Source organism: Aythya ferina, assembly GCF_964211825.1.
Source record: "Aythya ferina genome assembly, chromosome: 2".
Lineage (NCBI taxonomy): Eukaryota > Metazoa > Chordata > Aves > Anseriformes > Anatidae > Aythya > Aythya ferina.
Window position 1 is genome coordinate 23,903,762 of NC_140297.1, and position 21,414 is coordinate 23,925,175.

A 21,414-nucleotide genomic window follows, 5' to 3' on the forward strand; every position below is an offset into this window, starting at 1 on the left:
CTAAAGTCATGTAGTCTCTTGGCCATGACAGCTAGTTCACCTCCAGAACTTGAGGGAATGGGGTGGACAGATACTGACCAGCCTAACTCCTTTCTAAAACTCCACTTGCTAGTTACACATCAGCAGGCAGTACAGTTATCCTGAGAACTTATGAATATGCAATAAAGTTTTTCAAGTTTATTCTTCCATGGGTTGTTAGACAGCTGGCTGCTGTAAACAAGTAGAGATGGAAATGCCTCTCTTCTCACTTCCACTTCATGAGGTATCAGCAGTCAGAGGAAGCACACTAGTAATTTAGCTACAAAGTAAGACAATAGCAGCCAGAGTGCCACCAAAATATTGACATGACTTGATGCTTTAATCTAGCTAACAACTAAAATGATAAGGGTACATCTGAACACCTCAAGCAGGAGCAGAGACCACAGCAAGCCTCACAGACTTCCCATGAATTACTCCTACCATTCAGTGCAAAACAGAAGAGTTTCACAAAGGCAATAACTAAAGAGCTGTAGTGGAAGTCATACTTACAGTGCTTTTGTGACGAGATGAGGAACGCTAGCCCTGAAACAGCGGTGATCAGCCACTTGGACAAAAAGCAAGCACTTCCCAAATGGGCTGCAAGCGCTGACAGCGGGGACGACGGCGATGCTGGCAGAGCAGCAGCAGCAGCGTGAACTCAGGTCAGCAGGAAGGCAGCAGCAGCTCGGGCTGTGACAGCCCCACCTCTTTCTGCAGCAGTCACTGAGTGCCAGCCAAGCCCCCAGCTCGGAGGTCTCACCTGGAGAGAGGGCACGCGTGCGTGTGAGAGAGTGTGGCCAGGGCACGGGGCTGCTGGGGACACAGATGCAACAGACAGCACATCTTTCCCCAGACCAATAATACAAACGCTCTCCTCATTTTATCAATCCCGTCTGCAATCCTGTCCACCCACTAGAGACCCTTACCTTGGCTGCCAGCATCCCCAGAGGACTTTTTGGAGCTGTTTTGTTGTACTTGGCAGCAGCCCATCTGGGCCACCATAGCCAGCACCAGCACCATGCGCTGCAGTTTGTGTCCCACGTGTGCCAGCCAGGATGTCAGATCAGATGTTGAGGCACAAGACTGAAAAGAAAAAAAAAAAAAGAGAGAGAGAAACAGATTCTTGATCCAGCTGCTGTGGATTTTCCATGTGTTTATATGTTGTGAGTTACCCCAGCCAGACCCAGTACAGTATATAAAATAATTTCCATATCCTGCTAGAAAAATGAGGTAAAAAAAAAAAAAAAAAAAAAAAAACACACAAAACATTTTAATTGACAGGGGTATCAGGGAGCCCAAAGCATTACAATCTATAAAGGCCCTTGAAATCCTCTGAAGGAAGATGATCTTAGTGCAAAGTCTGCTCCCAAGGGCAAATGCTTTTCCATAAATTAGCAGTTCTGTTTCTCCCTTGGTCCTGGTACTCCTTCTTGGATAGCTCGGGCAATGCCACATTCAGGTAGCTGGTTTCCTAGCCCCAGTTCTTGGTATCTAACACAGAGACAGACCTGATTCAGGACAGGTTGCCCAAAATTGAATTCCACAAGGAGGAGAATTAATACAGCTACCTTGTCTTACATAATTGATATTTAGATTTCTATACACAGATTTTTCTGACAAACTTTTCAGCACATCCCCTCTCAGATCACCAAGGAAAATGATTTGGGTCCTATTCTAAAAGGTATAGGTATAAAGGTATATATTTGTCGGAGAACACCTCATATACCGCATGCATGCTTTCTAAACTCTCCAAGGACATGTTTTCTTTCAAGGAAAGTCACCAGCCTTTCACCTTCAAAGGCACCTGAGTTTATTGAGATTTGTCAGAGCAAAACCATCAGCAGCCAACATCGTTACACTCCAAGCATTTTCACAAACACACTGCAGTTCCATGTTTTTTCCAGCCAGCAGTGGTTAGGTGTCAGATTATAACTCAGCATGTAGCTGCCTCTCTTCCTGTCATAAATTCCTATGGCTGGGGAAAAGCAACAAAATCAGCTGTGAAAGATGTCAGTGCTACCATTCATTTTTATAAGCCCCCCTTAAGAATTGAAAAGCTGCAATGAGCTCACTCCTGAGCCTTCTCTTCTTCAGACTGAACAGCCCCAGCTCTCCTCAGGAGAGGTGCTCCAGCCCTCTGATCAACTTTGTGGCCCTCCTCTGGACCCACTCTAACAGCTCCACATCCTTCTTGTGCTGGGGGCCAGCAAATGGCAATGTTCAGAATAACTCTCTCTCTTTGGGAAGCCTTTCTAGCTTAGCAATGTAAACTGTTTCAATATCTTTTTCCAGGATGATACCTACACAGCAGTATAGAAGAAAACATCTGTAAGACTGCAGTGCAGTTAGCTTACACCAGATCTCCTTGCACCATCAGAAGTAGTTAAAGCTGTCTTAGATGTAATTGCTCCTCCAAACTCTAAAGCAGCATTAATAACCAAGGAGACTAAAGTACCATGCTGGTTGTGCAAGGAACCTAACTTTAAGGAAACTCAAAATAGTTTTCAATATTCAGTTTTCAAATTAAGAAAAGCTTTTCCTCTTTGTATTTGCTTTATGCAATATCAAATCTACCAGCATGATCCTTCTTGCAGTGAATGAACCAAAATCTGAAAGAGAGAGTAAAGACTTTAAGGCAGTCACATTTTAAAAGCATGTAAAGAAGCAGGTAGGTGCATAGCTTCTCAGCCACCGCAACAATTCCTTCATGTCATTTAATTCCCACTTCAAAGACGTAGGTGTGCAAGCACTGGCATAAACACAGTGATTCCCTTCTGCTCGAACTGCCATTGATGACAGTCTACAATCCCTTCTCTTCATCATACAGTTATTTTTATCACTCTTCTCTTACTTTTCCTAATCTAGTTAGTGAATTCACCAATTTTTGGTCTTAGTATGTCTACAGAAGACAACTGGAGTAATTAAAATGTGAAGGAACATACTTTTCTTAGGAAAATCGTTTCAAATAAGAAATGGACTTCACTTTTTCAAGTCCCATCAATAATATTCTCTTAAGAATCTATTTATGCAAAAGTTCTTAATACCTAAAAATTCACCTCTTCAACTGAAAATGGTTCTGAATGCTGACTTTCATATTTCATGAGAGTGATAACCCCTTTGGGTTAGTTGACAGTCAAACACTGAATGATTACCAAGTAAGGGAGAGCACAACCAGGCACAAGGATGAACCATTGGATTTAAACTGACAGAGATCAAAATTATTGGTAACTGATAAATTTGGAAGGATATTCCATGAAGTTTGTAGGATGCAACTAAAGAAGCACGATGGTGAAAAACATTGATCCCATTTACTAGGTAAGCATTGTTACTACAGTTCCTATTTCAGAATAGGTAAGGTCAAAGTCAATTTGTGACCTTCTTCATATGTCTGACATGCTTAAAAGCTACATAAAGGCTTGGATTTCAGGGAAAGCCTTTAAAATGGAAGACTCTGCCCACGTGCTTACAAAAGCAGATTTTTCCAGTTGGTGACTAAATATAAGTGAAATTTTTGAGAAAAACAGTGTTGTATTCTGCATTCTGCAGGGGTTCAGGAAGATGCAGTGAACACTAAGTGGAAAGCCACAGACACCAGCACAGCGTTTCAAACAGTAAGTTTTGTGAGAAGGCACGGGTAACTCTTTCCATAATTTTGAGCTTTTTAATTGATAACCAAACTTATGCAAAACAAAATGTTTCCTTCAAAATTCTTCCAGCATCGACAGTTTTCTGTAGCACAAGTTTTGAACACTTGTACTTCATCTCACTCTGACTATTGCAGTTGAGGTATCTCCATCTAGTGGCACGTTATTGTAATGAAGAATCTATTCTTGAGAGTGGTCAAACTCTTCCTTTAAAAAAAATTAATTAAACACAACTGTAAAAGCACTACAAGATTCATTTTTTATTTTATTTTATTTTTAGCATCTGGACTTTGGATATGCTGGTATAGCTATTTCGTGCCACCCCTATGTCAGCTTTGCAGCATTGTAAGGAAGCATTGTATGCATGTTCATAAAGGCAAAGAAAGAAAATTGACCTGCATTTTTTTACCTATTTCAACTCTACTTGAAAATAAGGCTACGCTGCTACAGTGTTTTCAGTTATTTTTACAAATATTTCCATTGGTGTTAGTTCTTCTCTAGATTGAGAAAAAAAAAATGCACATAAAGTCCACATTTCAAAAACTGCTTCTAGAAGCTTTAAATGCTTGTGGAAAGAGAATTGATGGTTTCTTCTTGTTAATGTTGATGAGACAATTCACTGTCTAGTGATTTTTATCATGAGGGGAAAGGAACAGAGTGGTACAACCGTGATTTGATGTACGTTTGTGATTTTTAAGGTATGACATACAAGTATTTGAAGTACACAGCAAGAACAGAAAGAACAGAAGACAAAGCCTTGATTAGCATGGAACTCAGAATATGTATTGACCGTGTATAAATCAGTTTGGAGAGTTTTAAAAGGCTAGCCTCTGTGACTACACACCTGCACGCTCTTACGTAAACAGGCCTCACTGAAGATAAAGAATTGAGTCACCCTCCGCATTGCTGATTAGCAGTGTCTGAAGGAAAGGAATAACAAAGTGATGTTCCCTGATCAGGAGTGACAGTGCTCATGGCCCGGATACTTCAGTTCAAGTACAGCACGGCCACCGTGTGATTAAACAGCCAATGCAAATCAAAGGAAAAAGATGACAGAGTCAGCGCTGCCTTGGCAAAACAGGGTGTCTCTTCAGGTGAACAAACACATTTTTTGAAGTGAAGTACTGAGAAAATAAACCACCTAAACATCCTAAAACTTTAGGTTTTTAAATGATTGCAGCATAGTTTCAGTAATTGCTAGCATCTTGTATGTGTGCTCATGTACTTAGTGGTACAAAAGGTTCCAGAAAATGCACAGTGGCACATTTCAAAGGAAATGTTACCTAACTTCCTGCTGCTAGGAGCTTGTTGGTATGGATTTGCTCAGTGTGGTAATAAATCTAGAGTCAATGTCAGCGGATTTAATACCTTCAATTCACAACACACATAGGAGACCACTTTTTCCTTATTTCTCTTTTCTGAGGTTGAGCAGTTAATTGATTACATGCAGTTGAATTAACATTAATTAGGAGCCCTGCTAGTATCCCTGGACTTGTCTATAGATTAACCTATTGTTGGGTTTGATCTCCTGCTGCGTGTTAGGGAAGCTCAGCACATTGAATATAGGGCTCTACTAAGTCAGCGAGCTACAAACTGAGCTCATTTCCATATTCAGAACCTTAGATGTGGACAAAATGTTCTGCTCTTTTTACGATGCCTTTGCATGGTAACATGGAACAGAAAGGTCCTCCTGAATCATATTTCCTGACACTACAGAGAGCTCTGTTGTACAACCACCTCATAGATTTACCAAGCGCCGTATCAAAAACAGGTATATTTTTGTTCCCACTAATTCCATGAAAAAGCTGTTTCAGAATTTGATTGCCATAATGACTAGAAACATTATTCTAATTTCCTGACTAAATTTATCGATGAATAGTTCATATCTGTTTGTTCTTGTATCAACATTGCCCTGCAAATTAAATGGTTTTCATCCTTCATGTTTACTTTCCTGATGTATTTATAGAGAGCACTCCTACCTCCTCTCTGGTTTTGTTTTATTGAAGTAAACAGGCTGAGCCAAATCTGTTCATATGAAATGCTCTCAGTCTCTCTGGTGACCCACCTAATCTCTCTGCTTCAATTCAACCTCGGCTCAGCTATAGAGCAATTAGAAACTTTCACAATACTCCAAATGACAGTTCACCCAAGTCTTAAACAATGACACTGATATATCCCTACTTTAAATGAAAATACATCTCCTGAGGTATTTTCTGGACTTTTGATGATTCCTAAGCATATATCATCACCAGATTTCAACAGTATGTTCTTACTAATCTTATCAGGACTCCTAGAAAAACTAACAAATATCCTAAAACCAACCCTTAAAGACTGACATTTTCCTTTTAGCTTTAGATAGCCACCTTACTTGTGGATATCTCTCTTCACTAAATCTCTCCAAACCTCTGTATACTTGTTTATCCTCAGGTGATACTATATCAAATGCTTTATGGAAGTTTTTGTTTGTTTGTTTTTGTTTTGGTTTTTGTTTTTGTTTTTTCCTGAAAGCAAATCTGAACTTCCCTAAAGTTTTGCATGTGATTGAGACCAGACTTACAGGTCTGTGGTTGGGCAGATCATTTGTCTTCTTTTCAAAGACAAGCAATGACAGCCCAGGTTCAGCTCACCTGACTTCAAAGATTTAACACACAGTGAGATGGGGATCTAGAGGGAGACAATTACGATGTGACTTGTCTCCACAGATGCCTCTCTCACCAATTTATAGAGGCAGTCTAAGCCAACAAGCCGCTCAACTAGGATCCCTCAAATAAATGCCTCCAGTAGGAGGCCAGGCCCACATTTGCTATTTTTTGAAAAAACTTGCTACTAGATTTTATGTATTAACTGTTTCAGAATTTCAGATGTTGTCTTCACAAAACCATAACAGGGAGTTTTGCATTTGTTGCTGCTGGCATAATTTCTGTTCTGCCATGCATGCTGTCCACCTTGCTTTTGTCCACGTGATGAAACTATGGTTTGGACTGATGGAAACTGATGGTCACGACAGGCATACTTTGAATTTGCATAATTTAACTGAAGCTCAGTAGGATACAGTCACATCTTTTCCCACTTTCGCATTTATATCACTGAAAAATTTTCTGCTCTTAAAATTCCACTACAGAATGAGGCAAGTACATCCACTAAGTAGAAATTTGGACTAATTTTAGCTGAAAGGGAATATATAATTGATTAGTAAAAACAACAGGAAATGGCAGAAAAAGCAGGTCAGAAATAATCAACTGAGTAAAAAGCTTTTCAATTTATTTGTTCCATACATGTGTGTGGAAAGAAAGGAATTACAAAAGTGACAAAGGCCTTCTAAAAATACTGATAAAAAAAGCATTGAATACGATACTTCAAGATCCCTCCTCCTCCCCCCCCCCCCAAAAAAAAAAAAAAGCCATTTCATACTGTAGTATCTTGTAAAATTTTATTAATTTCAAGTATTGTTTTATTCATTTCATTCACTAAGATCATCAAAAGCCATCAGGTCCAATCCACCACGCTTCTTCTGCACTTTTTTCTGAATGACCCCGTTGCAAAACAAACCTTTTTTTTTTTTTTTTTTTTTTTTTTTTTTGTCATAGAGAGGTATGGGCCAGCTGAAAACTACATGATTAGGAGTTCAGATTTTTTATTCTTTTTTTTGCTAATTTCATTCAAAACCAAACTTTTTTTCTAATTTATTTCTAAAATTTCAGCAATTTGGAGATTCCTCTACCCCAATTAACTAAGGACTATATGGAACTATACATAGGCAGTCTTTATTAAACATAGTTAACTCTTATTTTGTACAAAATAAAACAAAACTGGAATAGACTTAAAGTCCAAACAATAATACACAGAAGGATAAAGAGATGTAGCTACTATTTTGCATAGATTTTGTAAATCCTTTCCAAATCTTGCCCTAGGCCAGGAAGCAACTAAGACAAGCTCTTAAAATGGCACTGGACAACACCCCTTGTTGGGGAGCATCCTGAGTTTTGATTAAATGTTCTGTTGGGCTATTTAGCATGTATGCAGCACTCTTTTGTAAATTATTGTTATTTTTATTGTGTAACAGGTAAAATAAGGCATTGAACTTAGTTTAAGTATTAAATTATTGGAAATGGTACTGACTGCCCTCAGGTAGCTTACAGCTGCAGTTGAGAACGTATAGCCTAGTGGAAAGGCTGTAAGAAGGAATGAGAGTATTTACTTTTTCATGAAAATTTATTAAATTTTATTTAAAAAAAAAAAAAAAAAAAAAAAAAAAAAAAAAAAAAGCACACACACACACACTGGAAAGACGCTCATGCAATCTGAAAACTACGTATCTCTGAAAAAAAAAAGACTTATGAAAGCATGTAGTCACGACCACGGTAACGTATTTCCTGAAAACTAATCTCAGTGAAAAGCCAGATCTTGATTTCTCGGAGTTTCTTGCAGGTTAGCAGCGCTCATTAGGAGGCTTTAAAAGCCAGAACCAGCAGCAGGTTTTCCGGCTCCCCGCCGGCCTTGAGGGCGCTGAGGGCCGCGCATGCGGGCCGGGCCGGGCCGGGCCGGGCCCCGCCTCAGCGCTGATGGCGGCGGGCGGCAGCCGGGTGCGCTGCGCCATGCGGGGCCGCTGAGCCGCCCGCCCTGTGCGGGGCTCGGCCGGCGCGGAGCATGGTGCGGGGCAGCGGGGCGGCGCTGCGGAGGGTCAGTGCGGGCAGATATTAGGCAGGGAGCGGGGTGGGATGGACGGACAGACGGACACGGGTGGGACGGACGGACGCCGGCTGCCCTCCCCTGGCCCCCGGCCGCCGTCCCTGTGAGGCGCCCTCTTCCCCCTTGTCCACGTCCGTCAGCCGGTATCGTTGCCGGGGATGAAATATTAAACCTTTCCCTTTCTACAAACTATCTGGAAGGGTTGCCTGGCAGTTTTCTGCTCTGCATTTTATTGCCAAAGCTTTCAGTGAAAAGTTCTACCTCAGGTGTTTCAGCCCCGCTGTGCCTCATGCCTAAAACGAAAGATAAACAAAGCGTATTGCTGATGTGAAATGTGTTTTCCTCTCAGTATGGCACCTTCATTGACGACTTGCGGCTCTACGTCAGAGGAGGAACTGGTGGCATGGGCTACCCTCGTCTCGGCGGGGAAGGAGGGAGAGGTGGTGACGTCTATTTCGTTGCCCAAGAAAGAACAACCTTAAAGAGCGTTAAGAACCGCTATCCCCAGAAGCGAATTGTAGCTGGAACAGGAGCCAACAGCAGGTCAGAAGATACTTGGTCAAAGTTATTATAATCATTTTTCCTGGAGAGCAAAATCCCAGTTTAGCTTACTCTGCATGGTTTAATTTCTCCCAGTGTTAGAGCACTGAAAGGTGAAAAAGGGAAAGACTGTGAAGTTCACGTGCCACCAGGGATTTCAATTCTCGATGACGATGGGAAGCAGATTGGTAAGGACTTTTGCTTTGCGTTAAAATAGGTGCTGTCATGTTTATTGACAGCATCGATCAGACTCCTAAATGTACTGATGTTTTAAGATTGCACACCTCCCAAAATATTTTGTTTTCCTTTTAATGAACAAACAGAACTCAACAAACATTGCACTGCAAAAGTTGTTGGACAAGCAAAGACCCCTGCCAGAAATTAGCAGTAGGTAGTTTGTATCGCTCTATGCAGCAGTAAGGAAATTGGTCTTGAAACAAGTCTTTCACTTTGGAAGCCGTTGTGATCTTCTATGGTACCACTGATGACCTTTTACATAAGTCATGTGTCCTTAAGCTCAATTAAATGTCCTCCTGACTTGCCTGAATGTGGCTTAAAAAAATACAGATTCTTGCTAAATCTGTATTTCAGATTACCTAAAACAATTTTTAAAATAGTATCTATTAATAACCACCTCATCTTTCTCAGTACAACATTCTTGAAATAGCACTCTGAAAGCATACAGAAAATTTGCTCTTCATTGAAGATAAACTGGGTTTAAGTGGGAGATAACATCTGACCTCTTGCAGGGGATTATGTGTTTTCAATAGTGACTTTATTTTCAGGAGAAGTTAATGCAGCAGGAGAGAGATTCCTAGCAGCTCGTGGAGGTCTTGGAGGCTCTTTGGCCACAAACTTCTTGCCTTCCAAAGGTCAGAAGCGAATTCTTCATCTTGATTTGAAACTTATAGCTGATGTTGGCTTGGTTGGGTAAGTACTGCAGTTCTGTATTGTAGTTTGAGAAATGACCTTAGAAAATTGACTACTAAATCTGAAAAGTGATTTCAAAGAGATTCTAGAGATAGTTTGAGTGTTATTGTAAGTTTGTCACTTAAATTACTTCCAGTTGGTAAAAATAAGAGCTTAAAGCCATTTAAAATTATTTCTAAAATTTAGAAATGTGGATTATGCTTTTGTGGGTGAAGGGCTTCATGAATCATGGCCATTGGTTTAACATACAGGAATTTAGCAATTGCCGTGATTATCAAGACATTATTACAATTCATTTACAAAGTAAGTAGGAGGTGCAAAATGAAGCCGAGCACAGCTTCCATACTGCACCTTGCACATTTTGGTACTGGCACAAGTGGCTCCTTTCAGTAGTAGTCTTAGAGAATTTCAAAGGCCATGCAGCCTGCTCTCCCAGATAAACACCATGGAATGTGGGAAGGAACTTGGGAGCTAGAGCAATAGGATTGGCATTTCTTTTGCATTCCTGCCTTTAACTGTTTCTGCTTATTAACAACACAGATAAACATATTTATTTGGAGAAAGCTTTTAACAAACAGTTGTGTAAATGTTGGTCTGTCTACCTTCTGCTAGTATCTTCCCCCATGTTCCCTATTCATTAAAAAAAAAAAAGTGTAACGTGAGAAAAGTGGTTTTAGGTCGAAATAATCTTAATTGATATATAGCCTTATAGAATGGAAACTTGATTTTTCTTTCCTTGCTTTCTATAAAAAACTTATAGCTCTGTTAATAACAGAATTTACCTATAGTTAGATAATTTTTCCAGTGGTCTTCAGTGAGTACATGATACAGATTTATTTTTTTTATTTGTTTTACTTCTCACACTCTGAAACAAGAAAAGACTTCTGTGACACTGGTGTTTCTTTAATCCTACACTTTGGCTTCTACTTTAGCTGATGGTTTCCCTTCAAAAAGCATAAAAAGAATCATCAGTTAATGTGAGGAGAATATTTTCTTGTTTTGAGTATCAATCAACCTCTGATAGTTTGTGATTGTCCTTTGATCTCTTTGAGTTTGTTGTTTTTACTTCAGTAGATATGCAAGTGGTTTGCTATTAGCTCAGGTCAAAAAAAAAAGGAGACTTGAGAAAGGGCTATCAAGTTCGGGTACAGGTTATGATGGGTAGTGTAGGCTGCAATTTAAACTTCAAAGAAGATATTGTGCCTCAGTGGAAACAAAACACTTGCTTGAGGAGATGACCACGGTAACCTTCAGGTTGTCTTTAAGGCACCTTTTGACATCAGAGAGCATTAAAACTACCCTCTATAATATTACTGTAATAAGGAGTTTCATTATGTCTTTCTTTTTGAAGAATGTAAGTATTGTTTTTCATTAGCTCACATTCTTACTAGTTGTCCTTGTTAACAGGTTATGATTGTGTGTATTCAAGTGAAGAGTGTATGGTGGTTTTTTTTTGTATGATACATTCTGAGTGACACATGCCTTTGTGACCAATAACCAGTTGCCCATGGACAGTTGTCTTTGATCCCTGTTGCATTGAAATGCTATGATGAGTAACCTTGAATTTGAGTGGGACACAAGTCTTGTGTGGTCTCCTGTGTGGAACAGATGGCTATAAGACTATAGTGTATATCTTGACTACAGCATTAGCTTAATGTTTGACAGGGTTCAAGGCTATTAAGTCTTTTACAGCTCATATTAATCTTTTAAAATAAGCATGGCCACCTAGAGCAGGCCATTCCCAGGACCACATCCAGGTGGCTTTTGGTGTTCCCCAAGGAGGGAGACCCCACAGCCTCGCTGGGCAACCTGTACCAGTGCTTGGTCACCCTCACAGTGAAGAAGTGCTTCCTGGTGTTCAGACAGAACCTTCTGTGTTTCACTTTGTGCTCACTGCCTCTCATTCTGTCATTGGTCATCACTGAAAAGAGCCTGGTCCTGTCTTCTTTGTATCCCCTGTTCAGGTATTTGTACACATTGATAGGACCCCACTGAGCCTTCACTTCTCTGAGCTAGAGTCATGATTCGAGGATAGCTCATACAAGTTTGTTGCCTTAAAAACATATACAAATACATCTCTCACTGGCCTGCAGCCCTTGGAAGCATTGTTGAATGTATAAAAATAATTTGGATTTGATTTAAAAAAAAAAAAAGTAATTATCTGTTTTAAAAAGACAAGTGTGTAAATGAGTCTGTGCACACACACGCATGTACATATATATCAATGAGTCTAAGGTAATACAGTATATTTGGTAATAAAATATACAGGAATCACATATATGTTTATTCACTGTATAAATCCTGGCTTTCCTTCTAGGTTTCCAAATGCAGGAAAATCATCCCTGCTAAGCAAGATTTCTCATGCCAAACCTGAGATCGCAAATTATGCGTGTAAGTTCACGCTTGTATTTTAGTGCTGTAATATTTAATGAGAGCAAGAATTCTTTTCTCTGTCTTGATTTACAGGTTTATAATAAAGAATAGGGGATAACCTTGTTGCATACTAATTATGTTACACAGATTATTAATCAGAAGAAATAGAGGGAATTTGCCATTTCTTTTTACAATCTCACTTTTTTTTCCTGTGTTCACCCTCACAGTGATTGAAACTGCTGGTACAGGGTCTGTTTAGCATTTATTTTAGTATCAGCACGTTTTATTTCTTCTGGGACTCTACACGGTGTGCAGTATCCTCACTCTGCTGAATATGCACTGTTGTGTCGCTTTGTATAGGCATCTTGTGTGCTTTGGAAGTAGCTGCCACCTGTTCTTGTAACAGTAAGATTTTGGTTTTGAATCTGTCCACTAAAAATGCTATTTTTATTAGTTTTCTTTCAGTAAATAAGGATTAGCCATCTGAGCATTCTTTAATGAAAAAGCAGCCTAATTTGGTCTGTGCTGCAGCTGCCTGTATTTTGCCTAGGTTATTTGCCCAGAGTTTTACCTGTGAAAAGGTGTTGTCCTTACCTGCAGTCTCTTCAGATGCTATGTGTTAATAGATACGTGTTGAAATCTACAGTAAGGCCCAGTAATCCCATTGGGGATTTCGTGCATGACGAGGTCACTAGCCAGATAGCCATCAATGTGAGCTTGTTGAGAGAACTTGGAGGCTAGACAAAATTATTTAATTAAGCAGATAATAACTTGCAAAGCAAGCTGCCAGAGAGAAGAATAATGCTTTCAAATACCTACAGTGGTTTCACAGATGGAGGCTGCAGATGTTTGCCCTCCCTCCCTTTCTTCTAGATTTTAGTCCCAGATTTACTGATGAAAACACCAAGTCGTCATCATCAATTCTGCACCTAGTGATAAAATGCAACAAAACAGAACTGGTCTTTGTGATCTCCATTATTTTGCCTGTCTCCATTATTTCTGTTTTAACATCAGTCTTGAGTAAGCTCTGTAGTAGCTACCATTAAAAATAGCACAACTACAGAACCTGCATTTTCTTTTTTTTTTTTCTGACAGCGAGCATAGGGATAGACTGCCTGTCCTAAAATAATCTTGAGGTTTCTGATACCTAGGGCAATAGAAATATTATAGGTAGAAATTATAACCACACAATGTTGAAGGAGACGTTCATCAGCCTTCTGAGTGGAACCAAAAGCAGATGACTGAGGAGGAGTACAAGAATGTAGAAAACTGGATATTTCCCTTATGTGGGCTTACATATGAGATTCAGGGAGTTCCTGAGCCATCCACGATTTCTGTGTGTTTAGTAATCTTCTTTGCCATACCATTCTCTCATTTCTCCCTTCTCAAAGGAAGAGTGAAAAGGAGAAAATATGATGGGGGGGGAAGCTTACAGGGTGAGATAAGGATAATTTAAATAAAGGGAGGAAAAAAAGTCAGTGCAGAGGCAAAAAGAGAAACAATTATTCTTTACTTCCCATCAGCAAGCAGTGTTCAGCCATGTCTTGGGAAGCAGGGCCTCAATAGATGTAGCAGTTGTTCAGGAGGACAGATGGTTTTATAACGAGAGCCTCCTCTTCTTTTTCATCTTTCCAAGCTTCTGTTGCTGATGTGACACCATATGGTTGTCACAAACCCTTTAGTTGGTTTAGGTTAGCTGCCCTGGTGATGTTGCCTCCTTACCTCCTGCCTTCCCGCAGCCTACTGGGTTTAGGGGAGGTTGGATACAGTCCTGATGTTCAGCAATAGATAAAACACTGGTGTGATATCAGGGCTGTTCTAGCCACCAGTGCAGAGCACAGCACTGTGTGGGACAGGGAAGTTAACTCCGACCCAGTACATGCCCATAACAAACTGTTTTGAGTAGCTGTGTGTCTTGTGGCAAGGGGTTCCCTAGCTTTAACTGTGGTGTTTTGAAGACCTTGAAGACCACCCCCATTGTTTTGTGTGTGTTTTGAGTTTGATGCCACATTTCCTAGTGATGGCCCCTAATGTTTATACTGGAAGAGTACAAGAATCCCAAGTACTAATAACTCCTACTGACCTTGTCTTGCCACTCCTGATTCTGTACAGCCTTTTAATGTTTTTCTTCAGGTTGAAGAGTCCTAGCTTGCTTTGCCTTTCCTTATTTGGAAGCTGTTCCATATTCTGGATAATCCTTTTGAGTCCAAGAATTTCTGTCTCTTCTACTCCATTTTTGGGATGAGGGGATCAGTACTGCATCCGATATCAAGATTTGGCAAACCCTTTGGTTTATAGAGTAGCATAATTTTATTCTCTCATTTTTTCTTTATTACTTTTCAGTAATTCTTAACAATCCATTTGCATTATTTTTCTGCTACTGAATACTTGTTTTATGTAAATATGAAGTGAGAAAATTCTGCAACATTTAAATATTTTCTAACATTAACATTTTTTGAAAATGTTAACAACTGTTTTGTTTTCTTCCCCCTCTTCTTTTTCTTCCCATGTCATAGTTACAACAATACAGCCTGAACTAGGAAAGATCATGTATGCAGATTATAAACAGGTTGGTATGAAAGTCCATTCTCGTTGGTTTTTAGTGGTATATAATGGTTATGTATGTTGCTTAACATCATCTCAAAAAGAAATGGAAACATAACTTGAGTGTTGTGGGTTTTTTTTTTTGTATGGGTGTATATATAATGCATACATATAGTACAATTACATGAATTTAATGGAATCTGTGGAGAAAACACTATTTTATCCAGTAGTAAAAGAACATCTTATATAATATGACAGTAATAAAGCTGTCTTGCTGTCTTATGTGAAGTTGAACTTATTTTGTGTCACTTTAATAAACGGCTTTTCATTTTCCCATCTCTTTTCTGTTTCTAATCCTGCTTTATAATCTTGATTAAAAATAATTGTTTCAGAGACTAACTTGTTGTTCATATTTAGAGGAGGCACATGTTGTGCAAGTTGGCTATACTGAGAGCTCTGGAATACATTCTCAGAATGAATTTTAAATAGGGGCAAATTCGTCTAGCAGCTACAGATCCATAGTAGTGAATGAAAAGGAATATAGTTGCTATAACTTACTGTTCTGGCTTGGCTGCTCTGACTTTTTTTTTTATTATTATTTAAAGAAAAAAAAAAGTGATTTGTCTGAACAGCCAGAATAGCACAGTACCTGAGGGTACTGGGGTGTAGTTCCTTTTGTAGCATGCTGGAGCTCTAGTCTTCTGGAGCTACAAACCACCTTATGTATTGTGAACTCAGTTCCACCCAGCCTCCTCAGTTAATGTTGTCAAATAATTCTGGGGTGCCTGGAATCCTTTATACAGCATTCCCTGGGGGGAAAAAAAGCTAAATGGGAGTCCTACTAGTATTGTCCTACAGAGTTGGACCCCTGGTTCATGTAAGGCTAAAGCAAACATTTTGATTCTTCAAGCTTGAAACTTTGATGTGTTATTAAGTGTATGACACAGGCAGTGCTGGGCTCTCCGCTTCAAAGATAAAAGGCAAATGAATAAAAGGGTTTCACATGAGTTAACCAGGGAAGCATACCCTTCAGTTATGAAAAGACAGAAAACACTTTTCCTTTTCAGAAGGAATAATCTTAGGGGATTCAGTAGCTGATAGTCAAAACCTTTATTTATCACCCTTTAACAAAATTGTGTGTTAAAGGAAGTAAGTTTAATTTGCCAGGCTCTTAAAAATATGCAGGATTTCAGGTGATCTGTACAAGTTAAGACAAACGTTTCAGTCTGTGGAATATACCAAGTATAGCTTTCTCAGAAATGTGTGTTCTTCCCTTTGAACTGGGCAGTTCGCTATAGAGATGCATACATCTAAGAGAAACTTTCTGTATATTTGTTTTAGCTGCTGATTAAAGGTAACCTATCCTCAAAAATGATGCTGTAAATAACAGGATTGTTCTTAGTCTGCAAAACTACCTGCCGAGAGTCAGGAACTCTTGCTCTTTCTGCTGTTATATTCCAGGAGGATAACTGCTTGCACTCCTGGCTTGCTTTTCTGCAGCCCATTTGATGTCATTTTCAATGACCTTTACTTCTTGGGTGATTCTGCATTTCATACTTTTTACACAACAGTGCTGGGTGCTATATAAGGACTGTCTGGACAACATACCCCTCTCCTAAAATCAAGGGAGCTGCTGATTGTGATCACAGTGAGCAGCTGTGAGTAAGAGGAAATAATTCAGCTCTCAGTATTGCAACTGCTGAAAACAAGAGGTGAGCAAGTATGAGCAATAATTGAGGTGACTGTCCTGTCATTCACAAGAGGGTGGTTCATTGTATCTTTCTTTTTCTCCGTGCAGAACACTGAAGTTTTTCAAGAAATACATAGCAGTGCAGTTATTTTAGTATATTGTAAAGAAGAAAATAAATGCTAGTTATGTGTTGCCATCTGAGTCACTATCTTTTTACTTGCAAAAAGACCTTGTTATACAATGACACAAAAGTGGAGGATCTGAGTATGAGGCTGGGATTCAGGTCCTAGCACAAGATCATGGAAGTTGGCAGATGCTTTCACATATTTTACCAGAATATCTGAACCAAATGCTGTTTGAGAGAATCTGAAGTTCTTTGAGCTCTATAAAAATATTCTTTGAAAGACAAGTCAGGAAAAGAGTGGTGATGCCAATACAGCACCAGAATGCATCACATCAGAAAGCAGATCTTTCTGTTCCAGCTCTGTAGTTACTCTCTCCCGAGTCTGCAGTTCACCCAGCTCTCTCTCATGTCCCTGTAGATCAAAATGCTGAAGCAAGGACTGAAATATTTAGGAAAATGGTTAAAACGTGACAGAGAAGGGGGAGTGAAACTCACTCATAGCAGAAAGCCCCCTTCAACAGTATGTTGCATGCTGGAAGTCTTAGCATGCTGGCTTGCTGGCTTTGGGCCCTGCTTAATTGAATCCAGTTGTTGTCTGAATGAGTATCAGAGATTTGAAGCCCCTGCTTTTGCCTGTTGCTTTGCTCTGTCTTTGCTTTCTGTGAGTTACTAAGTAGATGTGGGATTTTTTAGTATTATCCTCTTTTTCAGTCTTTCTTCTCTCTTCTTTACAACTGCACATACTCTTTCCAACCAGCAGAGAAAGTGACAGGATCCCTGTCCAGTTTGGCAGCTCTAGCTGGGCTCTGGTTGGCAGCTGGTAGGCTAATCAAAATGTCATTGCAGCTGAAGAGCAGAAGAGAAATTGTTGGAGCTTCTCCTGTCCATAGGGGCAATGTTTAGTGGGATTGCATTTGGAATAATGATTCTCTGTAGCCACAAGGAACAAACTTCATTTTCTTTTCCACTGACAGTGTGAATGCTATACAAACTTGATAGCCTGATTTTCCCACATTCTAGAGTCTTTTTGGTCTCAAGTAATAGGTAAACTTTGCAAGATCTTTGCAGAGGAGCTATTACCCTCTATTTTCGAGTTTTCAGCTACAAATAAATAGATGGGGGAACATGAGGAGCACGCTGCCTTTGTAATAGCAGCATTTTGTTTAAATCTGTTCTGAATGTATTGGAACAGCCCATGCATGCTGCCAGAGAACTGATTCTCCATGCTGTTCCAAGGAGTACATAGTTGTTGTAACAGGGGCCTCTCAAAATAGATTCTCCTCACATTCCTGTGTCTGGATTCTTTTCTTTATATAAAATCATAATAGACGTTAATAGTTTAAAATTACTATTTTTGCTTATTGGAAATCTTCTGTTTGAAACTTTTGTTTTCCCAGATACTGGTAGCTGATCTCCCTGGACTGATCGAAGGTGCACATGCAAACAAAGGAATGGGGCACAAATTTCTCAAACATGTAGAAAGAACCAAACATCTTCTCTTAGTAGTAAGTTGAATAAAATCTACAGCTCATTGAAATCAAAGGCTGTGCAGTAAATGCATCTTAATTGCAGTATAGTTGGAATTTAGGAAATTGTTTGTGATTTGCGTGGTTTTTAATAAATATAGCTGCAATACTGTTTTTAGAATGGAAAGTTGAGACAAATGTCTGATGATAAATCCTTAAACAGAATTTATGACTAAAAGTTGCCAATTAATTTAGAACAGGGAAGTGTTCCAAGCATAATTAATGTTGGTGGGTAACTCTTTTTTAGTCCCTTCCCTCCCAAGATCTCCTTAAAAAGAGGTTTGAAAGTCAGAGCTTTGGGAAGCACCCGGTCAGAACCAAGCACTCTGGGCTTTCAGTGTCTATGGTTTTCCTTTGGTACTTTGGTATATAGTTGCCCCCTGCTATTTAGCCAGGAATGAGGACATGTCCATGGGCATTGCCCTGCGAAATGGTCGATGGAAGATATAACATAATTTCAAAAACAAAAAGCTCTTTTTTTGTAATTTTTTTCAGGTGGATATTTCTGGGTTTCAGCTGTCTACTAAGACTCGTTTCAGAACAGCCTTTGAAACCATATTGCTTCTAACAAAGGTAACTTCTCATCTTCCTAATTGTCTGTCAGTTGTAGTTGTGTGTTGAGCCAAGAAAGAGGTTCAGTTTTGATCAAGAAGTTCCAAATCTTAATGTGTTTTCTGGATTTACAGTACAGGGGCCAATTAACAAGTTTAACATTCTTTGGAATTATAAAATCTTTGTTTTAATCATGCAGATGAAACTGCTTTACTTTGAGCATAACAGTTCCTTCATTTATCTGTGCAACATTTCTCATGGTGAAGTGACAGTGGAAAGATGCAACTTTTTCAGTTTTCTAGTTCAGTAGCCTTTTAGGAAGTAGAAATGGGAAATGTAATTATACGTGGGTACAGTTAAAATATCTGCCTCAGTGCCCTTGCTACATAGCCCAGTAGAGATGAAACAGGCCCCAGTTTTGCAGGAATTCAGTGTTACCATCTCTTATCCTTACTTCTGATTAAAATAATACAATTTACCTAATTTCAAGTTTGGCAGCTTTTCTCTGTAGCTCTACAACTTGAGATGATGAATCTGCTGATGTTCAGCTTGTTGCTGAGTTTATTTTTAGCTGAGTGATGCTTGTGATTTTTTCTGGTATAAACCGTTGTCCACTAAAATGCTTAAGAATTAAAAAGCTCTCCAAAGAATTTCCTGATGCTTTGTAGATGTGAACTGTTTTCCTTCTGTCAGACTGCTTTGATACATCAACCTTGAGCTCCTGAATAAATCTCAGAGCTCTAGGCGCAGAGACTCTTTAGACAAACAAATGAGAGAGTAGATGTAACATTGAAGAAGCACTTTTTAAACTACAAATACTTATTAAGGTGTATTTACTCATCTTCTAAGGAACTGGAGCAGTACAAAGAGGAACTTCTGACAAAGCCTGCACTTCTTGCCATTAATAAAATGGATTTGCCTTGTGCAAAAGATAACTTGAATGAGCTAATGAAACAACTACAGAATCCTCAAGGTAAAATATATTTCAGCAATTAACTTTGACAAAAACACTAAAAAGATGTAATTTGGGTAACTTTGTGTTGGCAAGCTGTTGTTAGAATCTGAATGTATTCTTTGTGTGCATCTTGAGTGCTCTGGCCTCACTGTTGAGGAGGTATTTTAATAAAACAGAGCAATCCTGGAATACCTTGCCCATCCATTGTATGGGAGGGTAAACTTCCCGTTTAGCTATCCTGAATAACAATAACATCCTTTGAAAGTGCCATTATGGACACCAAGGTGTATATATGATTTATGGCTTAAAGACTTTGGCCAACGCACATGAAGATGCTGGACAGTCCTATGTAGGTTTGCTTCAATTTTGCTGTTACATTGGGGTGAATTTCTTCATATTTCCTGGAGTGTATAAGAACCAGGAAACCTTAAAAAGATTCATTTTTCATATTCTACAGTGTGGAATTTCTTTGTACTCATCTTAAAGTAAGGACATAGACTCAGCTTGTGAGAGCTTAAGCATGGTAGGATACAAGTGCTAAGTTAGTGCATATGTTCTAAGACTTCAGCTATTCTTTAAAGATGAGTTAAGAACCAATACTTCTGTAATAATTCTAGTTATGCTTTTCTATTGTAATTGATGAAAGTTTGTTTTCTAAATTAAATGGGCTTAAGTGGGCTTTTATGGGCTTTGCAGTGATGTGCTGTATGTGTTTTACTGACTCTTTCAATATGATGTTTCAGACTCCTTACACTTACTACAGGAAGAAGTGATTCCTGAGAATACACTCAAATTCAGAGATATAATCCCTATATCTACGTATACTGGAGAAGGAATCGAGGAACTAAAAGCATGTGTAAGAAAATCACTAGATGAGGAAGCAGAGCAGGAGAACGCAGAATATCGGAAAAAGAAACTATTACTTTTACAGACTTCAGGAGAACAAAAGCACAGAGGCTAGCATTCCTGGCTAGACCCAACGCATTTTAATATATTTTTGTATGCACATGAGCCCATTGCTATGCAGACATTTTTATTTTGTTCCTTCTACCATCACTGCCCACTTCTCTGTTCTCCTCCATTACCTTAATTCCTCGTGGCGCTTGGGTAAAGCGGAATGCAGGAAAAGAACAGTTTTTCAGAGTTGTGTTGGCTACTGACTCAGCGAAGTAGAGAACAATGTATGTGCATCTCAAAGCATTGCTTAACAGCTGATGAACCCTGAAATATTGTTTGTCAAATGAGATGGAAAGAAGAACTTAGAGCCGTCAGAGATAGTGAAGGAGCGACTTGAAGCACTTGTGTCTTTTGCTGTGAATGTCAGAAGTACCCAGGAGATGGGGTACTGCTGGAGAAATTTTGCAGGGTCCAGTGCTTCACAGGTGAATGAGTTCTGCTGCTTGGATGGGTATCAGATGGTGGGGTTTTGTTGTTATTTGTAAAGTTCTAAAGGAAAACACAAATACAAATTGTAATTACAAATGTAAATGTTTGTAAGGAAGTGACTTGTAGGAGCATGACAAAGCAAGGCTTGTGTCTGGGTATGTGTTTGTGTTTTTTTTTCTGCACACATGCTAGTGCCTACTGTAATCCTCTTGACTGTGTAAATCCTGATTCCTAATTTCCAAACCTACTTTGGCAGTTGTGCCTTCTGTGGAGATGTGGATGGATGCTCAGCTCTGAGGATGCACATGACAGCTTTTCAACACAGCTGTACGTTTTGGGGAATAGTTGATGTTCCAGTTTTTGTGTTACAAACAGCATGTTTACATTTCACATAAAAAAAAAAAAATCGGAAGTCGGGTGTTGAAAAGGGTGTTTTCCACTTC

The 21,414-nt window shown here is 39.3% G+C and overlaps 1 protein-coding gene across 1 annotated transcript in view; it reads left to right on the forward strand.

Annotated features, from left to right (window-relative positions):
• The window catches only part of CFAP69 (cilia and flagella associated protein 69), a gene marked incomplete at its 5' end in the record, with an annotated part of 55,001 nt that extends 33,888 nt beyond the window's left edge, over positions 1-21,113 (forward strand). Inside the window, 10 exons of the mRNA XM_084509445.1 lie at positions 8,226-8,342; positions 8,701-8,894; positions 8,988-9,079; positions 9,677-9,821; positions 12,139-12,212; positions 14,711-14,763; positions 17,950-18,057; positions 18,574-18,651; positions 19,480-19,603; positions 20,329-21,113. Of these exons, the coding sequence (XP_084365571.1) occupies positions 8,226-8,342; positions 8,701-8,894; positions 8,988-9,079; positions 9,677-9,821; positions 12,139-12,212; positions 14,711-14,763; positions 17,950-18,057; positions 18,574-18,651; positions 19,480-19,603; positions 20,329-20,546 (1,203 nt within the window). The 3' untranslated portion in view covers positions 20,547-21,113. The remainder of the gene's footprint in view (positions 1-8,225; positions 8,343-8,700; positions 8,895-8,987; positions 9,080-9,676; positions 9,822-12,138; positions 12,213-14,710; positions 14,764-17,949; positions 18,058-18,573; positions 18,652-19,479; positions 19,604-20,328) is intronic.
• Positions 21,114-21,414: the final 301 nt, after the last annotated feature.